Raw genomic sequence first — 15,204 nt, forward strand, 5'->3', positions numbered from 1 at the left:
TGCGGGAGTTCATGAGAAGTTGCCCTCTGAGTTGTGGGGGTGGACTGTTCATGTAAAAGTAGGCCTCTGTATATATCCAGTCAATCCTTTGTTTACACTCTCTCCTGCTATCTTACAGCCCCATACAACCCCAAGCTAACATTACCAGTTCAACAAAATGCTGAGCAATATTGGAGCTATCCAGCCTTACAGTTTTGAGCCTGATGTCAGCTCGGACGACGAAAACAAAGACATTCATAGATCTGTTTGTCTGCAGGTAGATGCATCAGAATGGAGCGGAGCAGGGAGACGTTGGCCCGCCCATTTAGCTGCTTTATCATAAACCTGAGCTTTTTCAAACCACAGGTTTCCCTCTGCTCCTGATCCATCATGATTTAAAATTAGGAAATACTCATAAATGCAGTTTTAATCTTAAATTATTTTATGTGTCCTTTATCATGAGAAAAATGCTAGAAGAACATGTTAAAAACACCAAAACACAATTTTCCTTGGAGTGTGTTCTTAACATGTTCTTGTGGCATTTTTCCTATGATGACAGACGTATGTAAAAAGAAATAAAGGATAAATTGCGTTTTTTTTAAAGAATTTTTATTTTGAAATCATTGTGAATCACCAGCAGACGAAGAATTCTAGATGGAAAAAGCCTGTAGCAGTGACACAAGTGCTACAGTTGGTGGGCCACAAGTTTCCTGCTCCTCTCTATTCAGATGCATCCACTTGCAGACAAATAGATTCACGTACTGCAGGTCTTTGTTTTCCTCGTCTGAGCTGACATGTGGCTCAAAGCTGTACGGCTGGATAGCTCCAATATTGCTTAGGTTTTTGGGCAAAATACGGCATATTTAAAGACCACTGGGAACGCTTTTACAATAGATAAAAAATATGATTAGAGCGGTGGTTGCGTGGTCACTTACACTTGTGGCTTTAAGAGTTCCCTCTTTTCCACAGGTGTGTATAATAAGACAACGGAGCTGTGCTGTGGTCCGACTAGTAACAAGACAATTCTGAAAAAAATGTCTGAAGACCACTTGTGTTGTGGTCGCAATCAGTACCACAAAAGGACTCAGAGATGCTCCGAAGACCTTCAAGTGCAAAATATTACAGGTCAGCCCCAAAATTGTGTGTCAACAGACTATTGTATTGACAACAGATAAGTTATGAAAGAATATTGACTTTGTTGTAAATATTTCTGTGCCTATAGGGAGTAATTCCGAGACTGAACCATGTGGTGAGTGAAGTGAATCTGTTTGTCACTATGAAAATCAACTGCATTAAAAAACTGAGTTAAATTTCAAAAACCCCAGCAGCCTGCTTATAGGCCCAGACCGAAATATATGTTTTTGGTGTTTTTAAAGTCCCACTCCGATCAACTTTTGATCTCTTGCAAAAGAGTTCCTAGTGGTCTTTTAATTTTGATTATGCTGTTTTTAGCCAAAAGCAAAAAACCTGTGTCGTTATCTAGGACATAGTTTCTGCAGAGCTGCGGGAGTTCATGAGAAGTTGCCCTCTGAGTTGTGGGGGTGGACTGTTCATGTAAAAGTAGGCCTCTGTATATATCCAGTCAATCCTTTGTTTACACTCTCTCCTGCTATCTTACAGCCCCATACAACCCCAAGCTAACATTACCAGTTCAACAAAATGCTGAGCAATATTGGAGCTATCCAGCCTTACAGTTTTGAGCCTGATGTCAGCTCGGACGACGAAAACAAAGACATTCATAGATCTGTTTGTCTGCAGGTAGATGCATCAGAATGGAGCGGAGCAGGGAGACGTTGGCCCGCCCATTTAGCTGCTGCATCATAAACCTGAGCTTTTTCAAACCACAGGTTTCCCTCTGCTCCTGATCCATCATGATTTAAAAATAAGAAATACTCATGAATGCAGTTTTAATCTTAAATTATTTTATGTGTCCTTTATCATGAGAAAAATGCTAGAAGAACATGTTAAAAACACCAAAACACAATTTTCCTTGGAGTGTGTTCTTAACATGTTCTTGTGGCATTTTTCCTATGATGACAGACGTATGTAAAAAGAAATAAAGGATAAATTGCGTTTTTTTTAAAGAATTTTTATTTTGAAATCATTGTGAATCACCAGCAGACGAAGAATTCTAGATGGAAAAAGCCTGTAGCAGTGACACAAGTGCTACAGTTGGTGGGCCACAAGTTTCCTGCTCCTCTCTATTCAGATGCATCCACTTGCAGACAAATAGATTCACGTACTGCAGGTCTTTGTTTTCCTCGTCTGAGCTGACATGTGGCTCAAAGCTGTACGGCTGGATAGCTCCAATATTGCTTAGGTTTTTGGGCAAAATACGGCATATTTAAAGACCACTGGGAACGCTTTTACAATAGATAAAAAATATGATTAGAGCGGTGGTTGCGTGGTCACTTACACTTGTGGCTTTAAGAGTTCCCTCTTTTCCACAGGTGTGTATAATAAGACAACGGAGCTGTGCTGTGGTCCGACTAGTAACAAGACAATTCTGAAAAAAATGTCTGAAGACCACTTGTGTTGTGGTCGCAATCAGTACCACAAAAGGACTCAGAGATGCTCCGAAGACCTTCAAGTGCAAAATATTACAGGTCAGCCCCAAAATTGTGTGTCAACAGACTATTGTATTGACAACAGATAAGTTATGAAAGAATATTGACTTTGTTGTAAATATTTCTGTGCCTATAGGGAGTAATTCCGAGACTGAACCATGTGGTGAGTGAAGTGAATCTGTTTGTCACTATGAAAATCAACTGCATTAAAAAACTGAGTTAAATTTCAAAAACCCCAGCAGCCTGCTTATAGGCCCAGACCGAAATATATGTTTTTGGTGTTTTTAAAGTCCCACTCCGATCAACTTTTGATCTCTTGCAAAAGAGTTCCTAGTGGTCTTTTAATTTTGATTATGCTGTTTTTAGCCAAAAGCAAAAAACCTGTGTCGTTATCTAGGACATAGTTTCTGCAGAGCTGCGGGAGTTCATGAGAAGTTGCCCTCTGAGTTGTGGGGGTGGACTGTTCATGTAAAAGTAGGCCTCTGTATATATCCAGTCAATCCTTTGTTTACACTCTCTCCTGCTATCTTACAGCCCCATACAACCCCAAGCTAACATTACCAGTTCAACAAAATGCTGAGCAATATTGGAGCTATCCAGCCTTACAGTTTTGAGCCTGATGTCAGCTCGGACGACGAAAACAAAGACATTCATAGATCTGTTTGTCTGCAGGTAGATGCATCAGAATGGAGCGGAGCAGGGAGACGTTGGCCCGCCCATTTAGCTGCTGCATCATAAACCTGAGCTTTTTCAAACCACAGGTTTCCCTCTGCTCCTGATCCATCATGATTTAAAAATAAGAAATACTCATGAATGCAGTTTTAATCTTAAATTATTTTATGTGTCCTTTATCATGAGAAAAATGCTAGAAGAACATGTTAAAAACACCAAAACACAATTTTCCTTGGAGTGTGTTCTTAACATGTTCTTGTGGCATTTTTCCTATGATGACAGACGTATGTAAAAAGAAATAAAGGATAAATTGCGTTTTTTTTAAAGAATTTTTATTTTGAAATCATTGTGAATCACCAGCAGACGAAGAATTCTAGATGGAAAAAGCCTGTAGCAGTGACACAAGTGCTACAGTTGGTGGGCCACAAGTTTCCTGCTCCTCTCTATTCAGATGCATCCACTTGCAGACAAATAGATTCACGTACTGCAGGTCTTTGTTTTCCTCGTCTGAGCTGACATGTGGCTCAAAGCTGTACGGCTGGATAGCTCCAATATTGCTTAGGTTTTTGGGCAAAATACGGCATATTTAAAGACCACTGGGAACGCTTTTACAATAGATAAAAAATATGATTAGAGCGGTGGTTGCGTGGTCACTTACACTTGTGGCTTTAAGAGTTCCCTCTTTTCCACAGGTGTGTATAATAAGACAACGGAGCTGTGCTGTGGTCCGACTAGTAACAAGACAATTCTGAAAAAAATGTCTGAAGACCACTTGTGTTGTGGTCGCAATCAGTACCACAAAAGGACTCAGAGATGCTCCGAAGACCTTCAAGTGCAAAATATTACAGGTCAGCCCCAAAATTGTGTGTCAACAGACTATTGTATTGACAACAGATAAGTTATGAAAGAATATTGACTTTGTTGTAAATATTTCTGTGCCTATAGGGAGTAATTCCGAGACTGAACCATGTGGTGAGTGAAGTGAATCTGTTTGTCACTATGAAAATCAACTGCATTAAAAAACTGAGTTAAATTTCAAAAACCCCAGCAGCCTGCTTATAGGCCCAGACCGAAATATATGTTTTTGGTGTTTTTAAAGTCCCACTCCGATCAACTTTTGATCTCTTGCAAAAGAGTTCCTAGTGGTCTTTTAATTTTGATTATGCTGTTTTTAGCCAAAAGCAAAAAACCTGTGTCGTTATCTAGGACATAGTTTCTGCAGAGCTGCGGGAGTTCATGAGAAGTTGCCCTCTGAGTTGTGGGGGTGGACTGTTCATGTAAAAGTAGGCCTCTGTATATATCCAGTCAATCCTTTGTTTACACTCTCTCCTGCTATCTTACAGCCCCATACAACCCCAAGCTAACATTACCAGTTCAACAAAATGCTGAGCAATATTGGAGCTATCCAGCCTTACAGTTTTGAGCCTGATGTCAGCTCGGACGACGAAAACAAAGACATTCATAGATCTGTTTGTCTGCAAGATGCATCAGAATGGAGCGGAGCAGGGAGACGTTGGCCCGCCCATTTAGCTGCTGCATCATAAACCTGAGCTTTTTCAAACCACAGGTTTCCCTCTGCTCCTGATCCATCATGATTTAAAATTAGGAAATACTCATAAATGCAGTTTTAATCTTAAATTATTTTATGTGTCCTTTATCATGAGAAAAATGCTAGAAGAACATGTTAAAAACACCAAAACACAATTTTCCTTGGAGTGTGTTCTTAACATGTTCTTGTGGCATTTTTCCTATGATGACAGACGTATGTAAAAAGAAATAAAGGATAAATTGCGTTTTTTTTAAAGAATTTTTATTTTGAAATCATTGTGAATCACCAGCAGACGAAGAATTCTAGATGGAAAAAGCCTGTAGCAGTGACACAAGTGCTACAGTTGGTGGGCCACAAGTTTCCTGCTCCTCTCTGTTCAGATGCATCCACTTGCAGACAAATAGATTCATGTACTGCAGGTCTTTGTTTTCCTCGTCTGAGCTGACATGTGGCTCAAAGCTGTATGGCTGGATAGCTCCAATATTGCTTAAGTTTTTGGGCAAAATACGGCATATTTAAAGACCACTGGGAACGCTTTTACAATAGATAAAAAATATGATTAGAGCGGTGGTTGCGTGGTCACTTACACTTGTGGCTTTAAGAGTTCCCTCTTTTCCACAGGTCTGTATAATAAGACAACGGAGCTGTGCTGTGGTCCGACTAGTAACAAGACAATTCTGAAAAAAATGTCTGAAGACCACTTGTGTTGTGGTCGCACTCAGTACAACAAAAGGACTCAGAGATGCTCCGAAGACCTTCAAGTGCAAAATATTACAGGTCAGCCCCAAGATTGTGTGTCAACAGACTATTGTATTGACAACAGATAAGTTATGAAAGAATATTGACTTTGTTGTAAACATTTCTGTGCCTATAGGGAGTAATTCCAAGACTGAACCATGTGGTGAGTGAAGTGAATCTGTTTGTCACTATGAAAATCAACTGCATTAAAAAACTGAGTTGAATTTTAAAACCCCCAGCAACCTGATTATAGACCCAGACCGAAATATATGTTTTTGGTGTTTTTAAAGTCCCACTCCAATCAACTTTTGATCTCTTGCAAAAGAGTTCCTAGTGGTCTTTTAATTTTGATTATGCTGTTTTTAGCCAAAAGCAAAAAACCTGTGTCGTTATCTAGGACATAGTTTCTGCAGAGCTGCAGGAATTCAAGAGAATGTCCCTACTTAGTTATGGGGGTGGACTGTTCATGTGAAAATAGGCCTCTGTATATATCCAGTCAACCCCTATTTTGTGCACTTGTGCATAAATTGCCTTTTCACCTAAAACTGTTCATCTGTATGTTCATAGGTGGGTCACTCAAGGTAAGAAACCTTCTTTAAAGTAACGATTTGATTGTTGACTTAGCATATTTCTCTTTAATTACAAGTTCTATCAAACAAAGATGATGCCATATATATGCATTGACGTATTGAACAGGTCTAATTTAATATACCTTTTGCTTGTTTTGAAATATTATTTATGTAATTTCATAATTTTGTATTTTGTCGTTAACCAACAGAACCACCTCAGACGGTAAGTTAACAAAGTTATTTAATTTTCATTACCATCCATCTATCCATTCATCCATCCATTAATTTATCAATTTATCCATCCATCCATCCATCCACAAATTTTTTTATTTTGTGGGAACGGAATATTTATTATTTTACCCATGTCAGGTCCCAGGGTGGATCACATCACATGACCCTTTGGTGACGTCAAGCTTTCTGCTCACATATTCCCCTTGGAGAGTAGAAGTATGAAGGTATTAATGTTCCAAAATGGACGAGCTTGTAGATTTGATTTGAGAACTTGTAATACAGATTTGCGCCAGCAGATTCGAGCACACGCAGAAGCACATTTGAGCAGTTGTAATCACAGATTTGAAGTTGTAACTCTAAATGAACACATGCAAATGGAAATTTGTCAGTTCACAGCAGAAGATTTTTACACACAGATGCAGATTTTTTTTGCACAAGTATTCACATTCTGTATTACAAGTTCTCAAATCAAATCTACAAGCTCGTCCATTTTGGAACATTAATACCTTCATATAGAAGCAGAGAACACAAAAGCAATTGGGAAAGAACCCACGCAAGCATCTGGAAAAGCTTTCCTTTTCTCTCTTTTTCTGAAACACCCAATAACTGTGCCAAGACCTATTTGGCTGAACCCTTGAAAGAAACATTCTCTCTTCATGTGTTAACATGTTGTCTGAGGCTCAAGTCAGGTTATTGTTGTTTATTTGGACCTTTAAAGCACTAAGTTGTTGAAATACTGACTTTTTAAACTTGATTTCAATAGCTGTGTAAGAAAAGTTACTGTTTTGTACAATATCAGCTTTATTGTCTTTTCCCAAGCTAAACTTCTATTGGTAAGGTTGCCAGGAAAAAAACAGTATCAACTACTTTGCAATATTGTGTAACTGTTTTTACAGCTTTGACTTTGGGGGATTTTACTATGGAGGATTTTTGTCAACGTTGATGTTGATTCCTTGAGGTTGTTTTGCAGATTGCCTTGGAATCTGCATTTTTTCCTTAACATTAATGCACTGTTAGAATATTGAATTAGGACCCTGTTAGGTGTCAGGTCAACAAACAAAGACAATTAAATTTCCAAAAACACAGAATGCACTTGTGCTCTTTAAAGAAGTAATATAACAAAGCATTTATGTAAACATTAGTGCAGCCAGTCAGTTACAGTGGAAGCGATTGGGCAAAATGAATATTTATTGGTATTGGCTCCAGATGAGCTCATGTATGCCACATAACAGATTTGTCAAGGCATCATCCAGACCATCGAACAATACAAAAAGTTCATCAATGTAGCCAGAGCGTGGAGTCACATCTGTTGGCTCTGTGGAATAGTCTGCACACGTGATTTCCCTAAGGCTTTATTTTCTAGACAGTCCATGTTTTTTTATTTTTCACTTGCCCCAACACATTTCTGCCGTTTGAGTCTTGCACCGATGAAGTGCATGCTGGATGGATAGGTCTGTATTTTTAAAAACAGGAACAACTTTTTGGTAGCATTAGCAAGTCATCAACATCTCCATTCAAAAGGAAGGTTAGAAATATGTTGCTGAAATAATTTTTTTTTTTTACTGAAAACCTCAATAGACTGAGACAGAATTTGTTAAAAGGCCCTTATGTGATTTATAAAAACTAATAATTGTATTGGAGCTTCTTTGAGGACAAGCAAGCCAGAGCAGGGTTGCCAATTATGGTCCCCAAGATCTACCATACTGCATATTTTCTATAGTTCTCCCTTCCCTTCATTAGTTTTTCTTTTGATAAGCAAAAAATCTCTACCAGTGGGAAAATAAAACTCTTAATAGAACTCTTAATTTTAAGAAAAAAAGTTTTATATTATTTTGCTTTTGTGGCACCTCACAGCGAGAAGGCCCTGTTTCAAATCCCAGCAGGGATCTTTCTGTTTGAAGTTTGCATGTTCTCCCCATGCATGCATGGGATTTCTCCGGGCATTCCAGCTTCCTCACACAGTCCAAAGCAATGCTTTGTTGGTTGATTGGTTACCTTATTGCCCCCAGGTGTGCATGTGGGAGTGCTTGTGCACCCTAAGACGCATTGGTGACCTGTTCAGGTACCCCGCCTTAGCCCAACAGTAACCGAGACAGGCTCCAGCAACACTGATACCCTGAAAGGGATGTAGAGGATTGAGAAATTGAAAAACCTTTCTTGATAAGATTATTTTTCTTGCAAAACAGAAACTAAGACATTTTTTTTTCCTGAAACAAGGATCTTTCTACTTTTTTAAGATTCTTTTATTGCTTTTTTCTGTGTTGCTCCTTATAATGATTACCAAGTTTCACTGTGCATTATAGTGTTTTACTGTGAAGTACTTTGTGATTTTTATCTCCAAATGTGCCATACAAATAATTTTTAAATTATTTTAATTTCAATTTATTATTATCATTACCGGAATCAGGTGTTTTATCAACCAGATTCTTTGAATACACCTGACCCAGGTAACCAGTAGGAAGTACAGGGAGAGCTGTAAAACAGGAAGGGGCTAGATCTTGAAGACCAGGGTTGGTCAGTCCTGCCTCAGGGAATCACTTTGACCAACAGAGGGCAGCAGCTATTGGCATAGGAAACAGAATTTCAGAAAAGGAAGAAGCAGTAAAACTCAGAAAAAAATTAATCCATCTTGGAAGCTGACTCTTTAATGGGGGATCATTAAAGAAGAAACAAAATCATACTGTGCTCAGTGGTGTAAAAGGTGGAACTTAATCACTGGTGAGAGACTAAACCAGGAAAAAATATGAAGTGGGGGTGGATCAGGATCACACTGTAAAACGTTTCTATTTCAGTAAAGCCCAATGAAACTGTTTTCTTCAGATAAACTCTCTAGGCTCAAAAGTTCCGTCCACACAAGAAACATCCATGTCAACAAATTGAAATATACGTTTAAGAAACAGTTGCAGGAAAAAAGAAGTGGGGGGGGGGGGTATTATTTTTAAATTTACATTCAAAAATAACCAAGTAAAATAGTAATTAGTTCAGTTGATAGTTCCAGTTTATAGGTTCACACCATCGGCTGTGTTAAAATAAACTATGAGGACACACGACCAGTTGAATGGCGTTGGGCCAATTTGAAGCCACTTATTCAGCTCTATGATGACTTTTCTTGAAAAGCTGGGGAAAGCGAAAAGAAAAAAAAGAAAAAAATTCAGCCTGACATCAGTTATCTGTCAATCAAGACCCTATCCTTGGCATTTAGAAAGCTAAATTGAAATACTTCAACTACAAAGTAAAACTCAGTTACTCAAAATTCTAAATTGCTTGCTCTCTGTGTAGTTATAGATAGTATTTCTTGTCACAGAGGGGGAAAAAGTAATTTGAAACCAGACTATAAACACGTTTTTATTAAATAGAGCGACTAATTTTACATTTTATTAAGGGGGAACTTCTTTGCTTGTTTGATAAGCAATTTAGCAGTTTAGCTGACGAACCTGGAGAAAGTATGCATCTTCTCAGTTTATGTATTCAGCAGCAATCGGGTCACCACAGCTCTATGACCTCGCAGACTGTTACGGCCCCGGCAGGCAAAACTGTCCCAGTCTAGGGGGGAAAAAATAAATAAAGCACAAAGGAGCTATGACATATGAAAAATGGATACCACTAACTTAAGGAACACTTTATGAAGTGGAAGACAGAACCTGTGTCCTGTTTAAGAAAAAAAAATGACTGTGCTGGTTCCAACAAAAAACAAAACAGAGGGATTGGAGACTTGGCCAGACATGAAATAAGTCAGGGAGACAACTGACCCAAACACTTTGATGGTTGGAGTCAGAAGCTCCCTGCTAAGACTGCTTAACAGAATCTAACTAATGAAAAGAAATAAACAGAGCCCGCAAATAAAGACTACCAAGGTCCAACCCCAAACTAGAATAACAAAACCCAACAGTATAAGACTGCTGAGGATCAAGAGGGGATAAAAGGAGAAACAAACCAACCATCACAGCTCCGACTCGACTCGATTCAACGTAACACAGACACTCGAGGGACACCATTGCCCTTTTCTTTCAGTTAATCCTCTCTCAAAAGTTGAGTTCTGCTTGTCAACAAACCTCATGTAAAGAGAAACTGATATTCCTGGCAGAAATTTGCCTCACAAAACCAGAACTCCCTAACCCCCAACCCCGGCTATGAAACGGGTATTGTTTCTGGTTCAAGTCAAGACAGCAAAAGGAATTTTCAATCTCCTGATTGCATATAAACACACCCACTGTTACAAGCAAAAGTATCTGCTTCCTATCATGTTGTTCTGATGGTTAGGGTTGGTGCAGAAAGAGTAAACGCATAAAATTATGCCTCACTTGACCTCTTCACATCGCTGATAACTATTGTGTCCATGTTTATTTACTACCCAGCTGCCCCAAAGAAGGTTTTCACTGCTGTGGGAAGAAAGCCTTCAATATTTCTGACCCACTGAAGAAATGCTGTGGAGGAACTTTGTACAACCTGACAAATGAACAAAGCAGTAACACCCAGTGCTGTGGATCCCTTCTTCAAAACCAGAAGGTATATATTTGTGTGAAAATTAATAGCAACCAACATAAATACATTCGTAATCGGTTGTACTAGGCTAAACAATTGATTTTTACTCCATACACAGGAGGTTTGCTGCTCAAGTGAATACAAAGCGGTGGTTTACTCTGCTGGAGATGATTTCAAATGCTGTGGTCACCACTATTACAACACTTCTCTTTGGTCATGCTGCAGGGGAAGACTTTGTCTAGGTCAGCATGCTGACTCAGCAGGTCAGTAAAGTCCATTTAGTTTCATGAATCTTGTTTTTTTTTGTTAAGGGATGCTAGATGGAAGGTAAAGTCAAGACAAATGTCTTTTTTAAGTGGTAAAACAAAATGGTCTTATTACAAGACTACACTTTAATATTGTTTTCAAAAAATGCTGGAAGTCTATCAGAGTTTGAGGTGCAGCTAAAATTGCCCCAATTTATCTCTTACAGAACTTTTCTTGTTTTTTTTCATCCAATCTGTTGCAAAGGAGAAAAAACTGAAATCGAAGTTTCAAAGCAATATTTTTGATTATCTTAACTTTTAAATTCCTAACTGACTTAATTTATAAACAGCTACTTCACATCTGTTCAATTATCAGAATTTCTTATAATTGTTAAAGATTTTATTAAGTCCATACACTCATCAGCCACTTTATTAGGTTCACCTTGCTGGTACCAGGTTGGACCCCCTTTTGCCTTGAAGAACTACCTTAATCCTTGGTGGCATAGATTCAACAAGTTACTGGAAACATTCATCAGAGAGGAATGGATCCGTCCTTTCATGTTGTTGACGCTAAAGTCTGACTGAATGTGGCCACAGAAATGGAAACTCAGCAGACCAGACAACATTTTTCAAATATTCCACTGTTCAGTTTTGGCGAACCTGTATGAATCCTAGCCTCAGATTCCTGTTCTTAGCTGACAGGAGTGAAACGTGGTGTGGTTTTCTGCTGCTGTAGCCCATCTGCCTTACAGGGTGGATGTGTTGTGTATTCAGAGATGCTCTTCTGCAGACCTCAGTTGTAACCATTTGAGTTGCTGTTGCATTTCTATCAGCTGGAATCAGTCTGGCTGTTCTCCTTTGATCTCCGGCATCAACAAGGACTTTTTGCCCACAGAACTGCCGCTCACTGGAAATGTTCTCTTTTGGAGATGGTATTGGGTATTGGGTGAAAATCCAAGTAGATCAGCAGTTTCGATAATACTCAGACCTGCCCGTCTGGTACCAACAACTATGCCAAGTTCAAAGTCACTTATTTTTCCCCCATTCTGATGCTAGGTTTGAATTGCAGCAGGTTGTCTTGACCAGTTGCTGCCATGTGATTGGCTGATTAGAAATTTGCGTTAGCTACTTGGACAGGTGTGCCAAATAAAGTGGCCAGTGAGTGTAGATAATTTAAATACAATAAATATCATATATCTGAATGTTTGGTTAATTCATTTTCATTTAGCAGTATTTGCAGTTATTTATCTTGATTTGGGCAATAATGCATATTTTATTATTTTACAGAATCTACCCTTCTGTCGATTAACAATCTGAACAAAGCACAACTTTGCAAGCAGAGTAAGTCTTCGATTTATGTATTATGTGATCAGATTAAAGTTTGTCTAAATGACTTCTCTGCATTTGTTTATTTGAAGTTTTCTTTGGAACCGTGCAAAGTGTGTTCAAGAACCGCACAGTTTTCAGCAATGTGCTGGAAATCCATGGGGAGAAAGCAACAGTACGCCATCATGTGGAGCCCTACATCATGAAAACTGAAAAGATGTGCAGCATTCTTAAATTAACCCTAGGAAAGTGGTACTTCTTGAACAATACCCACGTCTTCACTGATTTCAACCATAAGTTGTTGCAGCAGTCTCTCTATTTCATTTTGTCCAAATGTTCTCAGTAACTGACGCCTGCTTGCTGATCTGTCTCAACATACCAGATCATTCAGTTTTAAAACACATGCTACTGTGTACTCAGATAACTATGCTAACATCACTTTATTGGTCATAACACTTGGCACAGTCCTCGTGGTGCTACTCTATCCATCTCTGTCTCATCAGTATGTTTTAAGATCAGCTCAAAATGTACACTGTATACTTGCCAACAAAAAAGGGATAGAGGATTGCAATCCATTTTCCACTTTGCACAGGGATTTTTTTTTATTTAGCTCTATATTGTTGTATAGTTCTGTGTTTGTAAGTAACATACATGATGATGAATCTTTAGAGTCTGGTAAAGACTCTATGTTACCAGAGATGTTACCAGAGTCTGGTAAAATCTAAAATAAGTGAAGCTCTTTTTAACAAAAATGTTAGTTCTCAACACAAACACAACACAGGTTTACAGACCGGGAGTGGGTCTGAGAAAGAGACAAGAAGCAGAGCTGGAGTTGAATAGAATAGAATTAGAGTCAACTTTATTGCCATTTCATATTTCAAGAGTATAACGTAATAAAGTTTACATCCATCCAAATATGAACAAGTGTTCATTAGATTGAAGATTTCAAATTCAACGGATAAAATACAGGTAGTGTAAGTGGTAATTCAGTCCATGCGTTATTATTGTGTTTGCACCAGGCAACAGTCCAATATTCGCTTTTTATTTTACTATTGTGCGTGTGTTCAGTCCATGAGTGTTATGTGGTTCAGGTGTCAGGAGACAGAGTTGAGGAGTGTGAGAGCTGTGGGGATGGTTTTAGCTAGGAGGCTCCTGTAACGCCTCCCAGAAGATAGGAGGGGGAAGAGTCTGCATTCTGGGTGTCTGGAGTCTATGATGATTTTCACAGCCCTTTTCAGGTAGCAGAGCTGAAGATGTTGAGGTTCTCTTTGGAAGTGATAAGGGTGGATACAGCAGGAATCAAGACATCAGAGAAACAGCCTATGTTAGATGTTTTGGAGATAAATGCAGGGAAGTTGACTGAGATGGTTGGAACACATTCAGAGGAGGGACAGTTAGTAAAATAATGCTAGAAAAATTGAATGATGCAATGAACGACAGTTTGAAAGTAAACAAAATATTTTCCACTGTGAAAGTCTCTATCAAAGAGAATATTTGAAGTTAAAGTTTCTCATCAGCTAAACTGCAACCAGTGAGCAAAGTATCTGAGTACCTGAATTCTGAAAGATATGCTAGTTTGACTTTTGCACTGTTCATGTATCCGTATAACAAGCTATTGAATGTGTGCATGTAAATTATTTATCTAAAATTTATTCATTAACATTAAAAACACAATTCTCAGCAAATCAAATGCTCAACTTTGACATTTTTGTGTCAGAAGTCTATGCTGTTGAGAGTGTTATTATATTTAGAATGTATTCATATACACTCAGGTGTCTGAATTTGCTTTATCATTTACTTTTGCACTGTTGGCAGACATACTTTTGCCTACTCTACATTTGACATTGATTGTACTCCAGTTTTTGGTGCATGCTACATTTTTATAATATACTGCGAGATAATAAAATAAAATAAAATAGGCAAACTTCATGCTCTGTCTGCTGTCTATTTTTCATTCTGCACATTCATAGAGAAGAACCAAAAAGGAGTGTCCACTTTCTGCCACAGAAAACCCCAGTTTTGATGACATTCAATACTGAAAGCTAAGCCTAAAACACAAAACAGCATCTCAATTGCCAAGTGACCAAAAGGTACGGGAGAGACGTGCTTTTCACCGCAGCAAAATTAGTCACATCATTCTGTCAATCTCTCTATGGTTTGTTGTGTGAAATAAGAACTCTTTTTTTTTTTTGTTTCATTTTTGCAGTTTCCAGACAGCTGCAAAAAGGCTATTAATAATTTTATATGTCCGGTATTTCTTCTGCTTAGATGTTAGACTAGGGCACAAGTACGCCACAAACCTCTTGGGACTCTGCTTCAGTACATCTGTCAGCCAGGTCCAGTGACTCACAGCCGGCCTTTATGGCTTCAGGGTTTGCTTCTTTGACCAAAAAAAAAAATAATAACTATGTTAATTTACAGGATGTTTCCAAATGCTTTCCTAAACTACTTACACCCACAGACACTTCAACCCACAACATTCCAGATGGGAAGCTCAATGTCTGTTTATGTCTGGATAGCTGTCTAAAAGTCAAAAAAGTGGTATTTCGTTTTGGGGGGTGGAGGTGTCTTTTTGGCATATCCATACGGATTTGCTAGATGTCAGTGCAGTTTCCATTCACACCATCAACCCACATAAATCCCACTCCTGTTAACGTCTTTTCAAAAGTTTAACCCTAATAATTCATCTGTTGAGAAATGTCTTGCATTAAATGACTTTTCATTCACCCACACAGATTTATTTGATAATTACACATACTTTTAGTCTGGTCCCATGACACCCACAAGCCCTCTCTTTTTAACAGACATGTGCCTGCAGGCGTCCAAGGGCACGAAATGTGAGAACT

At 38.6% G+C, this 15,204-nt stretch overlaps 1 protein-coding gene across 3 annotated transcripts in view; it reads left to right on the forward strand.

Moving 5' to 3' along the window:
* The window catches only part of LOC105355423, a 31,782-nt gene extending 17,495 nt beyond the window's left edge, over positions 1-14,287 (forward strand). For 2 of the 3 annotated variants that reach the window (XM_023961804.1, XM_023961807.1), the window contains 14 exons: positions 949-1,104; positions 1,202-1,228; positions 2,430-2,585; positions 2,683-2,709; positions 3,911-4,066; positions 4,164-4,190; positions 5,389-5,544; positions 5,642-5,668; positions 6,073-6,086; positions 6,284-6,297; positions 10,661-10,811; positions 10,906-11,050; positions 12,320-12,373; positions 12,451-14,287. In XM_023961804.1, coding sequence (XP_023817572.1) covers positions 949-1,104; positions 1,202-1,228; positions 2,430-2,585; positions 2,683-2,709; positions 3,911-4,066; positions 4,164-4,190; positions 5,389-5,544; positions 5,642-5,668; positions 6,073-6,086; positions 6,284-6,297; positions 10,661-10,811; positions 10,906-11,050; positions 12,320-12,373; positions 12,451-12,704 — 1,364 coding nt within the window. In that variant the 3' untranslated portion in view covers positions 12,705-14,287. The remainder of the gene's footprint in view (positions 1-948; positions 1,105-1,201; positions 1,229-2,429; positions 2,586-2,682; positions 2,710-3,910; positions 4,067-4,163; positions 4,191-5,388; positions 5,545-5,641; positions 5,669-6,072; positions 6,087-6,283; positions 6,298-10,660; positions 10,812-10,905; positions 11,051-12,319; positions 12,374-12,450) is intronic. The other variant, XM_023961806.1, reaches the window with a different exon arrangement.
* The last annotated feature ends 917 nt before the right edge of the window (positions 14,288-15,204 follow it).

The sequence above is a fragment of the Oryzias latipes genome, chromosome 13 (genome assembly GCF_002234675.1).
Source record: "Oryzias latipes chromosome 13, ASM223467v1".
In the NCBI taxonomy this organism is placed as follows: Eukaryota; Metazoa; Chordata; class Actinopteri; order Beloniformes; family Adrianichthyidae; genus Oryzias; species Oryzias latipes.